The sequence below is a fragment of the Aspergillus stella-maris genome (genome assembly GCF_047715825.1).
Source record: "Aspergillus stella-maris strain CBS 113639 unplaced genomic scaffold BDV14scaffold_95, whole genome shotgun sequence".
Classification (NCBI taxonomy): Eukaryota; Fungi; Ascomycota; class Eurotiomycetes; order Eurotiales; family Aspergillaceae; genus Aspergillus; species Aspergillus stella-maris.
Genome location: NW_027396889.1, coordinates 86,657 through 103,488, shown reverse-complemented (window position 1 = coordinate 103,488; position 16,832 = coordinate 86,657). Strand labels below are relative to the sequence as shown.

The window sequence follows — 16,832 nt, the reverse complement described above, 5'->3', positions numbered from 1 at the left end:
AGAACTTTGATTCGTGCATGAAGAACTGTATCACGAGAAGCCGTACGATTTGACTTCTGAGAACCCCATATACTGAGACGGGTCTTAATCGTACGCTCTCCAACCTTAATCCCATATCGATTGCTGATGATATCTGCAATAGCACGAGGATTTGTGCCAGTTTGGTATAGGTTAGAGATCTCTGCCTGAAAAGGCTCAAGATTTATAGATGGCCGAGGCATTCTGTAGTCTTATTTAAACAAATAGGAGATTATATTAAGAATTAAAAGAGATATTAAGGCAAAGCTTACAAGGTAGGCGGTTGATTAGGCGGTATACGCTTGATTACGTGTAATAAGAGTTATTGCCCTTTTGTTCGAACAGTATGCCGTACTAGCAGTCAATAGGTAATTCCTCCAGGATTAGCGAGGTGGGATCGATTCTGAGATGAACCGGCTCGGCCCTTTCCGACAAACTCCTTCCATTCGTTAAAGGAATGTTGATGTTTTTATCGAGCCAAGATGATGCTGACATGACTCAAAAACATAAAAAGAGTCGGCTACCTGCCCTGGTTTCGTTGATACTGCGTGGTTGCTTGTCATCAGCCTCATGGCTGTGGTCTTTCTCAGTCGATGCATCATCCCGCTAGTCAAACGTCCTCCACAGCAGGTCTTCTTTTCTTCATCTGATCGGCTGCCGTCTTCAGGAGTGATTTATCAGTGTTGGTCAAATGTCCACCCTCCCCGAGAACACTTTCATACTCGCGGCCCAGTTCTTCTACCAGCGCCAACAGCAAGTTCTTAGCACCCGAAAAGGTTTTCTCCTCTCATATCATCCAAACCACCGGTTTGTCGAGCTATTCCCACTTTCGATCTGCACTCCCTCAGCCTTGGACTGGTCAGTTTGCTTTCATTCGGCCGGCCGAGTGCCTTTGAAATCGCGTAGAGAGATTTTCGACTCGGCCTCAGCCCATTGCAGTCTCACGTGCTCGAACTCTTGCAAATTTACCCAGGATTGGGCTTTCGGTGGCGGGCTCCTGGCCAGGCAGTTTCCATGCGGAAGCGGAGGCCAGCTGGGGGGCGGAGGGGATGAGACCTGGAATAGTTGCACGAACAAGATGTGAGTAAGGTGAGTGAGATGAGTGAGGTGAGTGAGGTGAACGAGATGTCACTTTCTCGACGGGTTCTTTTCCAGACTCCAGCTTCCAGCATTATGCCTTCCTCTAAACCTAACACCGCCTATTGGCCTTCTCTTTCACGAGTTCGCCATAGGTAACGAAGTGCGTAAGATTCTAAGAGTTGAAATGTTACTATCGCAGTCAGTCGCATGGATATTACTACTTAACAAGGGTCACTGGTACCGCTTCTGTCTTTACCTGGAATAGTTAAATCATTCACCTGTAGCAGCCTAGAATGAAACGAGTGTTAGTTTTGCTCACGGCCAGGGCCGAGCCAATCCGTAGCCGATATCGAGTCTTAAGGGAATCGTCAATGGCCTTGGTAACGCAGTGATGGCCCATAAAATGGGGCAACACTTCATCGAGGCAGTCATGGGTACGACAACCTACCTAAAGCTCAACCCTGAGATCCCAACCATCCTCCCTCACCGAAGCATCATATTTCGCAAACAGCCTCGGCGCAAAAGTATCAATCACCTCCGCCGCGAACCATCTCGGCGAAATTGACGCGAGTTATTCTCATGGGTAAGCAGCGCAGTTCAGGGATTATCCTCATACTCGGGCAACCTGACAGTGAACCTGTGAATCAGCATCTGATTGATAGTAACTCATTGGACACATCAATCAGAATGCTAATTGGCGTGTTAAGACTCGGTCCGTATGCCCCCTGTCTAGCGATCAGGATATGGTAGCATACCTCAGCACTAGGCCCACCTTGAAAGATAGTTTCTTGTAGAGCCTCGGTTACGGCGCCTTGGGGCTCTTCCTCGTTGACTGGAAGTGCATATCGTGTTTCTTCTTCACCATCGACGTTGGCTATGCGGGTGGTCTCGATGATCAGAGGGCGGGGAACGTCTCCACGAGATCCCCCCAGAGCGAAGCCCAGGGACCTCATCCCGAACAGACTTGCATATGCGATGGGTCTGTTTAGGTTGACCCAGTCCACACAAGATCCCCATCACGAGTCCAGCGACGAGCTTCGGATCTGTATCCGCAACGACTTTGGGGGCGGCAAACCTACTCCAAGGCTTAGCTAGAGGACTTGCATCCAGTGTCACAAAACTCCCAGTCACAGTTTGCCGGAACTGCTGTTCCGCAAGACGTTCCTCCTCTATGAAGACACAAGGCCCCGGAAAAAACAACGCCGTGAACGACCAATCGTCCTGACGACAGATTCGCGACTTGCAGACACTTCAAAAGATTCAACAAAAACCCCTCGCTTTGTTTACGCATAAACAGCGCTGCACTCTTATTCTGGATGTGTAGAACGATGATCTCTACGTGATTTGGTTGTTAGTACATCCCTCGACTATCGCTGGGCCTGCAGACAAGCTTCGTACCCTGGTAATGTATATTTTCCAGCATCGCGTCCAGTTTAACCACCATTAAACCACCGTCATTGTCTCTCATGCCCAACATTCGCCGAATCGAGTCGCTACATTGCTTAAGTTGTTTGCGCGCAGCCTCTTCGTATTCAGAAAAGGCTCGGAGGGCGTCACGCACCCTGGCAGCCAAGGCTGGTTCCAGCCGCAAACTCCCGTCGTGAATATATGATGGAACAAGCAATGTAACTCATCATTCATTGCCCATGCGGATGGTATGTTGGGCCCATTGGGAGTAAGCGTCCATGCCGTCAAGCCCTCTTCTGGTTCAGCCTGACACCGCTTCTTGCAGAGTTAGACAAAAAGAGAATAAAGCTTTCCTGCGGAAGAGGAAGAAGGGATGTAATTCAACTGATGGGGCGACGTCTCTCCCGTCCGAAACCAGGCAGGAGTGGTACCGAAATGTCAGCCTTTCGTGCGACTGACGTGGCATCTGCCTTGATTGACAAACATGCAGCGTCATTCGTCCTGCCCCGCGGTGCGAGATTCATATGCGTCCGGTAGTCACGTCCATGCCTCCTGTGTATAATCCAAATGCTACGAGATCAGACCGACCCCGAACCCCCGGCATTCCAGCAGACACTACCGCTTGCTGGAGCCGCGCGTCTGAGCTATACATGATCAAGCCGCTGATTACTTGGCCTACCAGAATACAGAAAGCCGGCTGCGGCGTTTTGAATACTGGAAAAGCGCCCGACTTTAGGAAGTTCAAACAAGATGTTATTGGGGTTGACACGGAGGATGATAGACAAATGGTGTTTCTCTCTACGCGGGGGCGCGAAGGACATCGAAGAAGGGGACTACTGCACGGCCCAAGGCTTTCTTCGGTATGCAGTGCAACATCCTCCGCAAAGCTGTTCCCTTTTGAAACTGATTCTAGCGAGCGTCCAAGGCCCCTTTTCAGTCAATGGGCGATAAGAGTCCTAGCTACACACCCCTGAGGAGAAGTCTCGTTGGACTTTATCACTCAGTTACCACCATCCTATATCGGCACTCTTAAACATAATGCAGTCATGGTGGTTGTTGACCGCTATACCAAGATGGCAAAGTTTATACCAATCAGAGAAACGGTCAAGAACCTATGCCGATACCATACCTGGAAGATGATACTGAGGAATGGAAAGTCGAAGAAGTCAAAGACAAGGCTACTCTCATCAAACAACCACACTACCTTATCAAATGGGCTGGATGGCCAGCTGAATACAACCAATGAGTTCCTGAAGAGAATATGGGAAACTCGAAGGAGGCAATTCGTCGATTCGAAAAATCTGCTAAGACCAAGAAAACCCCTAGACAGCCAAAGGGGATATCAGGATCTGTCACTCTTTTTCGCACTGGGCTTTTTAATGAGGACAGTTCTCCGCACCTACCCTGATTCACAGATCTTAAACGCTTGCGGACAAGCGCCCTTAAGGGGGGATGATTGTAACAGAATTTGCCACTTCTCTTATTGATAAGGATATGACATCGATATGACATGGATGTGTGGCATGATGCTTCCCTCTTCGCATTACATATACGAGTCCTGTCACACATGAGAAACTCACACTTCAGCTTCTGTATCTACTGAGTTCTTGATCAAAGCATTGAATACGATTCTTACTGCTATATTGTTTGATTCCTCCCGACCTACGACTCTGTTTATTACAATTAAATCCTGGAACTGATAGAAGCCAGAGGTGGAAGGAATGCTGTGGCCTGCCAGAGGTCTCTGTCTCAAGGTGCGTGGTCTGTCATAGCTTTAGGGATCGGTATGGACAATAAACTTGATTAATTATTAATAATCGTACGATAACAAACTTTACAAATATGCTAAGACCTGTGACCTGAATGGGCCTGCATTGATTGTACACTTTCCTCCGTACAGACTCTATAGGCTCCACGGACTCCTCAATTAGTATCACGGTGATGGGCCATACGTTGCTTCACCGCATGGGATTCATAGTCTGCTTCTTGGTTCCAGAAACAGGCACCTATATCAAGTTGTTTCAAAGTTGACTGGTACTTGAAGAAAGTACTGGCGTTTTGGTGGTCTATTGCTTGAGTGCGCGCGGCTTCAGAGGCCTTGGCTGTTTGTATGATGTTTAGCGTTTATCAGAATGCACATATAGCAGGATGACTTATGATTAATAGCATTCGCAGTGCTGGACTTCTGAGGTTGAAATACCCGGCCAGGGTATAAAAGGACGCTCACTACCTACCTGTATTTACTTCTGTCTCTTGTGCTTTATCTTCAGTTTACAGTAACATAGTCAGATCGCCAGTACGAACCAGTTACTATTGCATCTTCTACTTCGCTCTTCTTCCTCTTGGTATTGGAATACCTTAAGGTTCGCTCGACACTTAAGCAGGACGTCCCTGAGCTTATCTGACACTTGCAAAGTATAATATAGTTCTCTACCAATACCTTAAGAATCTAGATAGAAAGATAAGGGTTATCCACCTTGAAGTACAGATCCTTAGGCTGGTTCCTTGATAGCATATATCTATTCATTACTACAATTAATGTCTAATATTCTTAACTTTGGCGTTGATCAGACTTACATTCTTCAATTACTAATAAAATGTTCATACCTCTTATTAGTAGCCAGAGACCTTATCTTGCGGCTAAAAACATTCTCTTTGTTAATAAGGTCCTCCTGGTATTTTTCTATGAATTCATGTAGTTCTGCTAACTTCTAAAGCATTACAAGCTTCTTATATTTTGAGGATAAAGCTTTTTAACCACGTGAAGATAAAGGTATCGTGGTATAGGTAAAGTATCAGATAAAAGTAGGAAGAGCCGCCGCTATTTATAGTTCCCTGACAAGTGCACATTTCTGTCTTCCTCCGCAAGAGGGCCTGTCTGCTGGGGAGTTAAGAGGTACGTACATGTTGTTTGCCATCCTCATTGTTTGTGATATCCTGGTTGATAAAGAATCATCAACCAGTCCTCTAACAATGGAAAGAAAACGGCATCCGCCCCGACGACCCACGCAGATCGCGTCTTCTGACAGTCGATTCGCCCAGTCGCAGAGACATTGAGGCCGGCATTGACTGGCTTACACATCAGCAATCACTGCAGGGTCAAACCCACACCCCCCGAAAAACCACCCACCATCGCCCTCCGCATCGCCGCAGCAGAATTCTCATAGTCCTCGGGACAATCATCTGGCGGGTTCAACGAGTGTCTGCAAAGCCACTCCTTGTGCGACGCCTGGATAGTCTCAGCCGCAGCGCGATCAATGTCCACCCTGCACGGATCCGGGACAGTGGTGGCGGGAGTCGTCACAGCACAGGTATAGTTCATCTCTTGCCGGATATCCCAATTCACCCAGCTGGGCAGAATTCGACCCGGTATCGGGGCAGGACTCTTCGGATGTGGCGGATACAAGATCCACATCTACACTGTCCGCGGTCTCGATAGAAAGGTAAACCGCAAAGCTCGTCATGTTCGAGAGCATCTGTGAGATCAAGCTCTCACTCTTGAACCCCTCTTTGTCGCACGAGCGCCATGAGAGCTCCCAGCCTAGCCGCCAGCGCCCTGGTGCGTTGAAGCCGTCGAAGTGTGTGTACTCAAGGTACGCATCGGCGGAGGAGAAACCTGCCGCTCGGAGCTTGTGAGAGCTGGAGTGGGTGAGGTTCTTGTTGTCGAGGGACTTTATGTGGTAGCTGATCTGGATATCTAGGTACCGAGCGAGCGTTGGGTTCTGAAGCGCGAAGACTACCGGGAACCATTCTGTAGGCGTGTACGTCTTGTTCTGTGGGAAGACGAGGTCCACCTCTAGAATGCTGTCGCCGGTAGTGTCAGAAGTAGTAGAGGCGAACGTGGAAGTGGCCATAGCCCCTAAAATCGCTAAATGAAGGCGCATGATGGATGCTGTTTATTCCGGAGTCCGAAGAGGGGTGTATGGTACTATCCGGATATAGGGCGGGCCCAACTGGAGATTTATGTAGGCGAGGAAGAATCCAACATTCACGAGGCACCTGCAGGGGAAAGGGAAGTCCGCGCTAATATATGGCCGCATGGGACTATAGCTGACGGGAGGGTATTAGGGTACCTGGGACATCGCTGAGAACTGCGACGCATTCTACCTGATCTCGTCCGGAGATCAATGCGACAGCATTGCCTCTGACCACAGCATCACTGTTGATCAGCTGAAGAGCTGGAACAATGAAATGAATGACAGTCTGTGTCCCCTCTCTCCCCTTTCCTACTTTAACACCACTTTGGTATTCAAGGACATAATCTAATTAATATATGTGACACTACATAGACTGCTTGAACCTCTGGCTCGGATACTACATCTGCGTGCACGTCCCCGGCGCAACAACGACCTCAGCAGCTCCCGAGCCCATGTCTAACCCTTCAGAGCCAACACCCCAGATGCCCGGTGCCGCAGAGAACTGCGATGAATTCTACCAGGTCGAGTCTGGTGACCAGTGTGACAGTATTGCTTCCGCCCAGATCATTAGTATTGACCAGCTGAGGAGCTGGAATAGTGAGATTATTGCTGGTTTGTATCCCTCCTAATCCTTACCTCTTCTCTTCCTTCTTTCTACCCTACCCTACCCGATGTTTCTAACCCATATAATTAACTAAAAAATCTAACCAGACTTCTTAAACCTCTGGCTTGGCTACTACATTTGTGTTCACGTCCCCGGCGCCACAACAACCCAACCTGTAAGCCCCGAACCCAGAGAGGACCCCGTGAAAACCCCGTGGCACTATTCCTGGAAAGCGATATCAATCTGTTTGTGCACCTCGCTGGTCTGATGTATTTGGATATGCCGGTAGGCTTACCGCTCATGGTGGAAAGATTATAGGGACGTGCTGACAGTTCAGGTTCTTCTTCTGTCCATTCGCCTGAGCCCAGCGGCCTTATCTCACCTAGTGAGGACATCCTCAGCCAGGGCGAGAATAATCTCCGCAAAAACGCAAGACATGGTAAAGAAGGGTCTAGCCCTTCTCTATGATGCTCACCGAGAGCAGGTGCAGCTGTTGTCATGCTTCCCTTGGCAGAACTTGCTGATAGGCTGGCCCTTGGAAGTGTCTCAAGAGCTAAGCTTGCCTTTACTGCGAATTAAGCTCTGTCTCTGTTTATATTAGGGAAAGATACTAATTGTATTTTCCTGTAGCGCTCGCACCAAAGCTGTCATGGGTCGCAATCTGGGATGAACTCTGTTGCATGGAGATGAGTGGGAGAGTACATCCCGTGCCAAAATCGAGGCAATTATGAAGAGCCCTCCTGCTCCAAGGGAGGCTCCGAAGTTTCTTAGAAAGAACTAGAGGGGTGATGGGATGCTTATCATGGTTGACAAGCATGATGGACCAGGTTGGTAATAGGTTAACAGCTACTGCTCTTCTGATTAAAAGTATCAACTGTACAATTTCAAGGACAGGACGCAGCTATTTCCATCCGGGGCCTCACAGGCACAGGTAGTTAAATTGATGGCTGTGTAGGTCATATACCCCATGGGTGGTAAGGGCTTTGTTTAGTCACGTGCTGGCTTGCCTCTTCGGTACTATGAGCGACAGAGATGGCTAACTTATGATTGGTGGATTGAATCGGATGACTAATTGGTATGAATTGAATTGAATGAAGGTCTTGCTCTTCTAACTACAGTCTGTATAGAGCTTTAAATATCTGGCCAGAGGCCTCATTAGATCCCGAAAAGGTAGTACCGTATCCTCCATCGTATCCTCCATCAATAGTGTATGCAAAGGTGAAAGAACGAGGCGCTGTGATATTGGCTTGGCTGAATAATCCCAAAAATGAGTTTGCCTTGGCTGACAGGTACGTAAGCGGGGCAACCTTGATGCCCGCCACCAAGACCTTGGACATTTTCTTTCCTTTCCATGCCGTATCAATCTACCAGCTTCAGTATACTTCTGCATATAGAATTAAGTTAGTGGGGCACTGCGTAGAGGATGAGCAACGCAGAAAAAGAGAAGAAGCGCGCTCGCACCAAGGCCTACATCGCGCACCTGGAAAAGACCCTCCAAGACCTTGTCTGGTCCCAACGGGCAAGACAGTCTAAGCCAACAACTATCTTAGCAGCAAGAAAAGATCAATCATTCACAGGTTACACTTCGGAAGATAACCAATCTTGCCCAGGATGCCGCGGGCAGTCTTCCATCTTGTTCCACGTCTGAGAAGCCGAATCAGGATATCCATGCGAGTCAGCCCACGGGTCAGGAGGAGATAGACAGATATCATGGGTCCTGGAAACGTGATTCCAACGCGAGCTTACTGCAGCAAAATAGAGATGCTTGGGGCTTGCTCTTGATGTGCTCGTGTTGGGATATCTTTGTTGCCGATGAAGAAACATTTTGAACAAATGAGTTGTTGCTTGTATACTTTGATGGCAGACAGAATGTTGTGACTCAAGGGAGGCTGCATATTGAGCATGAATCCATAGATCAGACTACCATGTATTGGGAACGGGGGATACCTCCCTTCGAAGCCTTTGAATATGGGAGTTCAGGAGAGAAGTATCTAATTGACGGCGAGATTGGCCGCGATCTATATCAGTTGACAAAGGAGGACCTAGAGTGATGCTCTTGGAGGAAATCACATGAATGATCCCTTTGAACGTTATTTTAGGGCAGAACTAAATATAATACAGCCTTAAACATCTAGCCTATCATCCGAAAGGAGCTGAGATGTCGTCTTGAAACATGATGACGGAAAGAGTTAGGGCTAAATAACCGGCCTCTACAGCCCCCACGTGCTGCCTCACGCAACAACAATGACCATGAAGACGGGTCTGTTGTCTCGTTAACATAAAAGCAGGGTAACAGGATGCCTCAATGATGTTCCTAGAAGTAGAGTGGCAAGGCCAACACCAACCCCCCACAATTACGCCTTGCTCAGCCCGCTCCTACACCGCACAGAGACCGGCTCGCGCCCTGTGGTGCTGATGACATGTCACATTGCAGGTATCTATTGTACTTCCCAGTTACTATAGTCCTCCAGCTAGATTCCGCCAGCAGAGGTATTCGCGGGCCAATTGATCTCGGTGTCGAATCAAGGGTCCGGCAAATCATCTCGCTCAAGATCGACCTGCCCAAAGTATCTGTCCTCTAAAATAACCTCTTGATAGACTCATAGATCTACACGGAGTACGGCGTCTGAACTGGTGACATTGCTTGAGTCAAGGTTTCAGGACGTGAAACTAGACTTTCCTATCGCGTTCAAGGCAACCGGGGATGAGTGGAAGGAATTAATTAAGGAAGTGGGCGGGATTTAGATCCTTGTTTACCTCCAGGTTGAGCTTGAGGGGCTGAGGGGACAAGTTAGGGGGGGAATGCGTTGTCTGTTGACGAAGGATGGAGACTCGGCTTTTATTGTTACGGAACAGGTGCTTGAGAGTTATCAGTTTGATAGACCGGTGAGAGATTGTAAGGTTCTGCTGGAGTGACGGCCGCTTGCCCCGATGATTGGCATGTACTCTACCACGTTTATAGTTGGTATGTATCATTTTGGCCACCATTATCATGTGCCGTTACACGTAGAGTATTTGCGCACCCAAAGCGACATATTTGTATGACACACCCTTCCTGCAATAATGTTATGCTGTGTAAGGAGGGTAAAGCAAGCATAAACTTGTGGTTCAAGTATGTTATTTGCTCTATGGATTTCAAGTACCTGGGTACTTGAAATCCCCGTGATCTCTCGCTTATCAATTAGTTTGATGTCGTCGAACTCACGGTACTCCGTTGCTCGTCACGCTCGGGATCATGACTTGCAGGCAGTCGTGATACCAAGAGCTGGCTTTAAAGGAAGCTTGGCTTCATGCAGTTGTATGACATGTGGACCGTCGTAAATTCCTTCCATTGGACAGCCTAATTTTTGTGCCGCCACCAAAGTGGAACCCCTGCGTTTCCGACGCTGGCAGGCAGATCCATCCTTCCAATAAGTACATCACCGCCCTCCCAAGTTCCACCCCTTCATAGTTTGCGCAAAGGCCTGTCATCCGCCTGCAGATGTCAGCCATCAATTACTGCAACATGTCATCCTCTAGCGCTGATCAGCCACCTTCAATGGCGTACGAGATTGATGCCTCGGATGGCCCATATGCACATGCAGCGGGGCCTACTAGGATCCGCTTGCAGCGGTTTTCCGAGCGATTCACGGGATTGCCGCAGGATGATTGGTCTGGGATTGGTGATCGCAAGCAGCGCAGGAAGGTACAGAATCGTTTGAACCAGAGGGCTCTCCGTAAGTCTACCTCTGCGCCTGGACGCTGCAACAAGCCCATTCTTCTTTGTTAGGCAAGGCAAGGCAAGGCAAGGCAAGGCAAGTGTGTGGCTCACAGATCTGCAAACAGGCCTGCGGAGAAAGCTAGATAAACCCTCCCCTCAACATAACTCCAACACTAGCGGCAGAGGTAGTTGTTCGTCTGCCGAGGCGGAAGAAGAAGACCCGCTCATTGAGACCAGCCAACAAGTTTCGACCATGCAGTCAATTAATATCATGGACAATATGACAACCCTTTCTCTCCTAGCTGCAATAGGCCAAGCACACATTCTAGGCCCTGAATCCACAAAAACAAAGTACCTCCTACACCATTTCGAAGCGCTTGTCTACACGCAATACACGCTTTCCTCCCCACGAACCGACATGCTCCTCCATTTAATTCAATTCAACTTTATCAAAGCCCTGGTCCAGGACATGGCTGTTCTAGGCCTTTCATCAGAGCAAATGGACGATGATGATGCAATGTCGCCATTCAACGTGTCGGGGCCATGGCAGGCTGAGCAGTATTATCATGATGACTTCGAGGCTTCTCTCCCTCCTAGCCTCCGTGCTACAGTTATTCAGCGCACGATGCCGCATCACCCATGGCTAGACTTGCTACCTATTCCGCAGATGAGAGATAACTTGATATTAGCTGGCGAGTCGTATGATGAGATGCAGCTGTGCCTGGACATGAAGGGGCATGGGTGTGTTCATTCCGATCAAACAGGGATGATTGTTTGGAGGGATCCGTGGGATGCGGAGGGATGGGAGGTTACAAAATCATTTGCTCGTAGCTGGGTGTGGGTTTTGCAGGGTTGTTGGGACCTTAGCCATTCTACGAATTCCTGGAGGGCGCGAAGGAGCGAGAGGCCGCTTTTCCGCTGTCCTACTTAACTTGGCCTTGAACTTGCTTTTCATATTATAACAAACATGGAGCTTGGATGTGAGTTGTATTTATGCATATATACCTTCAAGTAGATTGAAAGGAAACTGAGTTTACTACTAAAGCCGAGCTGTCCAGCAGGGTACCAATAGTTACTTTGACTGGTCACATTCCCGGGCTGAATAGGAATCGGATCAGGATTCGAATGAGCATTGTGCGATTCAAGATAAGCTAGTTAATTTAAATCAGTGCCAATAAATAAGCTGGTTGCCACGAATAATATCCCACCCCTTATTCAAGGCATCAACAATCTCCTCCGGAAGCGGCCCGCCAGCCATAGCCTTCAAATTCTCATCCAGCTGAGCAACGCTACTAGATCCAATAACCACCCCGTCCCCAAGCTGCTCTTTCAGTTTAGAGTGATGAGACAACCACCTTAGCGCACACTCAACCTCGCTCACCCCGTGCTTCTTCGCAAGGGGCCGTAGCAGCTCAAGCGCATTAAAGTATACGCTATGATAATACCGCTTCCGCATAAGAGCTCCCGGCTGAGACCCGGGGTCAAATCTACCAGCCGCAACAGCGTCTGGTTTATCGCGCGAGTATCGACTAGTCAGCATCCCCGCCGCGAGCGGATTGAAGCAGTAGAACGAGATCCCATGATGGCGGAGGCATTTCAGGAGTTCGGGTTCCACTGCTCTATGAAACGCATTGTAGATTCCCTGGCAGACAGAGGGCTTAACCCAGCGATTCCGATCACTAATCTCGCATAGTGTCGCGACCTCCCAGGCCTGGTAGTTGCTTATCCCCAGCTTCTCGAAGTATCCTTCCTCGTACAGCTTGTTTACTTCGCGCAGCGTCTCCTCAAAAGGGACTGTTCGGTCCGGGCTGTGTAAGTACCAGATGTGCACCTTGGGTACCTTTAATGCGGCGAGGCTCTCCATTAAACCGCGTCGGAGATCGGCAGGGGTGTGATGGTAGCTTGTCGTGGCGAGAGCGACGGAAGGGCTGGCGGCTGAGGGAAATAATTTTGTGTCGATGAAGAAGGAAGACGAATCAAGGTCCATTTCACCTAGGAATGCCTCAGACGAGCCGTTGCCGTAGATCCGGGCTGTGTCAATGTCTTTGTGGCCATGGCTCTTGAATAAGTCTATCATCTGCTTGGCTTGTTCGACAGTGTGGACGCGGGTACGGCCGTCACCTGGACATTCAATAGATTAATTACATTTGCTAGGCAGTGAGTACGATCGTTGCGGCGGTTTGTTCCACTCGATCAATTAGGTATGGGGCGGGAGGGGGGGGGTGGCCTTACCGGGTTCGCCGATATTCATAGCTCCGAAGATGGCTTTCATGAAGGGCAGGTATACAGCGTCACAACTATTGATTAAAAGGTAATTTGGGATGCACCTATGTCTTTAACGTGGCAGTCGAGCTGCTTTATGCTTCTCCAAACACTGGCACCAACAACATCCTCCACCTGGCACGGAATACGCGCCAAGGGCGGGTCAAGAATTGCAGGTGGTGAGGGGTAAACTATAGGTTTTCTAGCGCTGGGTCCAATGGAAAGCTTATCCGTCATAGAAAGCGCCCAGGAGGGGTAGAAGAGTCTGTATAATGTTGGTCCCCGAAGAAAATTCCTTGCTAACTGCTTTCCGACAACCGGCTGGAAATGCTTCGTAGGTCCTTGGAGTTAGGAGGATGTACATAGAAATTAGGACTGTCCGCTTGAAACCCATGCAGGTGATGGACTAATCAGAATCAACAGCCGTACTTATCGCAATTTCCCTAATCTCCTCCAAGTTCTGCCTCACAGCATCCAACTTCGCCACCATCCTCGGGAAACAATCCGTTCCCAACGGCAGCCGTAGAAGATGTCCCTTCCCCTCTCCCACCCCCTGTAATTGAATGACGTCAAGAATACGCTCTACGGCCTTGATAGGATCTCCCGGCTGCTTTCCAGCAAAATTGTCAAAGAACGCCACAGTAGTGCCCAAGGGTGTGCCTTCATATTCCTTGGTTAATCCAGCAGCAGGGAGTCTAAGCGATCTGATGAAGTTGGTGCGGAAGGCACCGGGCTCGACTAGGAGGACCCGGATGTTGAAGGGAATGAGTTCAGCGGAGAGAGATTCAGAAAGGGCTTATTATAGTAAGCACAATACTACCTGAGCAGCGTTGAAGAAGGTTCCAGAGAAAGGGGGGGAATACGATACCTTCAACAGCAAATTTGGACATGGAATATGCGGCAGATGATGGACCCGCTGCGAACCCCGCAATGCTACTAAGATTAACGATGGTGCCGCTGCGTTGTGCTCTCATAAGTGGAAGAACAGCCTTAATAACCCTCACAACACCATAGACGTTCGTCTGGAACTGGGTGTCAAGTTCATCTTCACTAAACACCACTCAGTTATTTCCATTCTCCAACGTTCATAGAATATATGTTATTAGTCATACCTGATATCTTCAATACTCCCAAGAAGCCCATATCCCGCATTGTTGATAACCACATCAATCCGGCCACCAGCATCCTTGATAGCTGCTTCAACTTGCTCCTTTGTTGCCTTGCTGGTCACGTCCAACTGGAGCCAAGTTCCACCCAGTGCTGCGATTTGGGGATAATCCCGAGCGGCCTTGGTAGGGTTGCGGGCGGCACCGATAACGTGATGGCCCGCTTGAAGAGCCTTTTCGGCGAGGAGGGCGCCGAATCCGGAGGAGGCACCAGTGATTAACCAGACTTGACGAGGCATTGTTATTGTAGAACAAGAGACATGGAATTGTGAGTATGAAAGGCTAATCCAAATGTTCGAACACTGGTTTTAAGTAGTTGCAAAGTTTATATCATAGATGGAGATAGAAGTTATTGCCGTAGTTACCGATATGTCCTAATGTCAGCAAAAGAAGACCCCCATATTGGCCCGCAATTGGGCCGTAAGCCAACAAGCCACTGCTAGTTCTAGGCTGATCGACCGTGTAATTGTCAAGAACACTATATCAGGTAGAGCCGCCGATGATCACGAAATGAGATCCCCTTACCGTAACAACATAAGCTATCTAGAGACCAACTACTTTCATTTGTAAGTTCGCCTAGAGTCAGAGAAAAGAAGTCATAAGCAAAGGTATACGAGAATGCGGGACCTATATGCTGCTTACGCCATGTTCGTTGGTTGAGTCGGATCTGGAACCTGCGTCGCTCTTTTCTACCCATGTCACTTCCAGTGACATCACCGGGTGATTTGCATGTGGTTCTGAACATTTCGATATTAGACTGCGATGCTTTATGGTGGGCACAGAGGTGTTCCTTGCGCTTAAGGTTGAGAGCCGATGTGCGAAAGGACTAGTCACGAGACCTTGCGGATATCCATGGATGGGACAGAAGAGCTTTGCCAGCCGTTGCGGAAAGTCCATATCTCCGTCCGTTTTGGTGAATGTACTCCGATTGGGGCAGTCCGGCCAAAGACCCACCGTTAGCGCGTAATCATGTTCCATTCAGAGGATCATTAAGGGCCTCACGATCTGCATAAGCATATCCACTTCGTTTCTCTTCGGCAGCCTGAAGTGAACGTACGTAACATATGAAGTATGGCCAAGGAAAATTGACTATACAGGCCGCGCAGGCCTATGACGATACCGCATAAGCAAAACAGGAGGTTTTAGATTGATTGCTCATCATGCCCATATCAGCGTGGTATAAGAACAACATCTAATCCACGTTCAATTGTTCCATTCGTTCTAAGCAGCAGTGATAGCAGTGTACAACCAGCAAAAACAGATCTATCCCATCTCAATTCTCTCTCGCGTTGCACAGGCTTCAGAATGCCACTCAATACAACCCTCACAGCGACAATGCGAGCTGTCGCCTGGCTCGGCCAACCCTACAACGTGTCCGTGATTGATATGCCCATTCCGAGCATCATAAACCAGACAGACGCAGTTGTCCGCATCACCACCTCAGCAATTTGCGGCTCCGATCTCCATTTCTACCACGGCTACACGGGGGCTCCCAACGTGCCTTGGGGGCTCGGCCATGAGGCCGTTGGGTACGTCTCCGAGGTTGGCGATTCTGTATCCTCTCTGCAGGTTGGCGACTATGTAATTATCCCGGATAATGCACACGATGGGCATTATGGTCAGAATCACCCGCTTTCGTTTGGGAGCGGGTCCCCTGACTATGGCGGTTTGCAAGGTACTTTTTCCCTCATTTGATCGATAAACTCCAGCTTTACAGTTGCTGATACAGTCATTCTAGCCGAATATGCCCGTGTTCCATTCGCGGATATGAGCCTCATTCCAATTCCCTTCAATAATAGCACCGGTAACGCGACTAAGGAACTCGACTACCTAATGATCTCGGATATATTCTCCACGGGTTGGCAAGCCCTAACCTACAGTGGTTTTCAGCCCGGCGATACCGTGGCCGTCTTCGGTGCCGGTCCCGTAGGTCTCATGGCCGCTTACTCTGCCATTCTTCGCGGTGCTTCGCGCGTCTACTCTGTCGACCAAGTACCCAGTCGTCTGCAACTCGCTTCTTCGATCGGCGCCATACCTATCAGCTTCAACACTTCCGACCCTGTGGAGCAGATCATGGCCCTTGAACCGAATGGCGTCACCCGTGCTTTGGACTGCGTCGGCTTTGAGGCCGTCAACGCCACAGGGCACCGCACCGACGGTATCGTCCCGCGCAACCTCCTCTCCGTCGCAGCACAGCAAGGAGGGATCGCCATTGCGGGTGTATACACTGGCGGTGAGAACAGTACCCAGGGCGCACCCTTGGCCGATCAAATTCCTGCTCAGGTTCCTTTCTCCGTGTCATCGTTGTGGGGAAAGGCGCTTACCGTGGGCAGTGGCATTGTGTTGCCGCTAGAACATGCGCAGGGGCTCGTTGACCTTGTTGCTGCTGATCGCGCAACTCCGAGCTTTGTGATCAGCTCGGTTATCGATATTGAGGATGCGCCGGAGTATTACAGGCGTTACAGTGATCATTTGGAGCACAAGATTGTGATTCGCTTTCCTTGATTTTTAACGGATGCATTTCCATCACGTTTGTGTACTATTTATAACGTTTGTAAAGAGCGGTCAACAGGCAATGATCTTGGGATACGCAACATTGTACATGATTTACTGGGCGGCTAGCTAGAAGAGACACAGACCTATCCATATTTGACTACAATTACTGTATAGCGGACAGC

At 49.1% G+C, this 16,832-nt stretch overlaps 7 protein-coding genes across 7 annotated transcripts; 4 read left to right on the top strand and 3 right to left on the bottom strand.

Moving 5' to 3' along the window:
• Positions 1-5,593: 5,593 nt before the first annotated feature.
• Positions 5,594-6,389, bottom strand: BDV14DRAFT_193548 (uncharacterized protein; the record flags this gene model as incomplete). Its single annotated transcript, XM_073771795.1, has 2 exons — positions 5,594-5,771; positions 5,872-6,389. The coding sequence occupies 2 exons, from the start codon at positions 6,387-6,389 to the stop codon at positions 5,594-5,596; spliced, it is 696 nt and encodes a 231-aa protein (XP_073622708.1).
• Positions 6,390-6,696: 307 nt separating this feature from the next.
• On the top strand, positions 6,697-7,051 carry BDV14DRAFT_205413 (uncharacterized protein; the record flags this gene model as incomplete). Its single annotated transcript, XM_073774726.1, has 2 exons — positions 6,697-6,706; positions 6,795-7,051. The coding sequence occupies 2 exons, from the start codon at positions 6,697-6,699 to the stop codon at positions 7,049-7,051; spliced, it is 267 nt and encodes an 88-aa protein (XP_073622707.1).
• A 3,405-nt stretch (positions 7,052-10,456) lies between these two features.
• Positions 10,457-10,887, top strand: BDV14DRAFT_159613 (uncharacterized protein). Its single transcript, XM_073766729.1, has one exon. It carries the CDS (start codon positions 10,508-10,510, stop codon positions 10,793-10,795), a length of 288 nt encoding a protein of 95 aa, XP_073622706.1. The 5' UTR covers positions 10,457-10,507; the 3' UTR covers positions 10,796-10,887.
• BDV14DRAFT_184143 (DUF3425 domain-containing protein) lies at positions 10,457-11,689 on the top strand. The gene is given in 2 exon segments (XM_073770467.1): positions 10,457-10,573; positions 10,588-11,689. 1 exon segment carries the CDS (start codon positions 10,980-10,982, stop codon positions 11,655-11,657), a length of 678 nt encoding a protein of 225 aa, XP_073622705.1. The 5' UTR covers positions 10,457-10,573; positions 10,588-10,979; the 3' UTR covers positions 11,658-11,689.
• A 202-nt stretch (positions 11,690-11,891) lies between these two features.
• BDV14DRAFT_212184 (aldo/keto reductase family protein) lies at positions 11,892-13,018 on the bottom strand (the record flags this gene model as incomplete). Its single annotated transcript, XM_073776259.1, has 2 exons — positions 12,959-13,018; positions 11,892-12,847 (listed from the first exon to the last, which is right to left on the bottom strand). The coding sequence occupies exons 1-2, from the start codon at positions 12,996-12,998 to the stop codon at positions 11,892-11,894; spliced, it is 996 nt and encodes a 331-aa protein (XP_073622704.1). The 5' UTR covers positions 12,999-13,018.
• Positions 13,019-13,392: 374 nt separating this feature from the next.
• BDV14DRAFT_212182 (putative short chain oxidoreductase/dehydrogenase) lies at positions 13,393-14,393 on the bottom strand (the record flags this gene model as incomplete). The annotated part of the gene is made up of 3 exons (XM_073776258.1): positions 13,393-13,783; positions 13,857-14,038; positions 14,101-14,393. 3 exons carry the CDS (start codon positions 14,391-14,393, stop codon positions 13,395-13,397), a joined length of 864 nt encoding a protein of 287 aa, XP_073622703.1.
• Positions 14,394-15,459: 1,066 nt separating this feature from the next.
• BDV14DRAFT_205410 (glutathione-independent formaldehyde dehydrogenase) lies at positions 15,460-16,659 on the top strand (the record flags this gene model as incomplete). Its single annotated transcript, XM_073774725.1, has 2 exons — positions 15,460-15,829; positions 15,893-16,659. The coding sequence occupies 2 exons, from the start codon at positions 15,460-15,462 to the stop codon at positions 16,657-16,659; spliced, it is 1,137 nt and encodes a 378-aa protein (XP_073622702.1).
• Positions 16,660-16,832: the final 173 nt, after the last annotated feature.

Bases quoted from the DNA above. Each gene is read 5' to 3' on its own strand.
- BDV14DRAFT_159613 (XM_073766729.1), top strand. From the start codon at position 10,508: ATGTCAGCCATCAATTACTGCAACATGTCATCCTCTAGCGCTGATCAG.
- BDV14DRAFT_184143 (XM_073770467.1), top strand. From the start codon at position 10,980: ATGCAGTCAATTAATATCATGGACAATATGACAACCCTTTCTCTCCTA.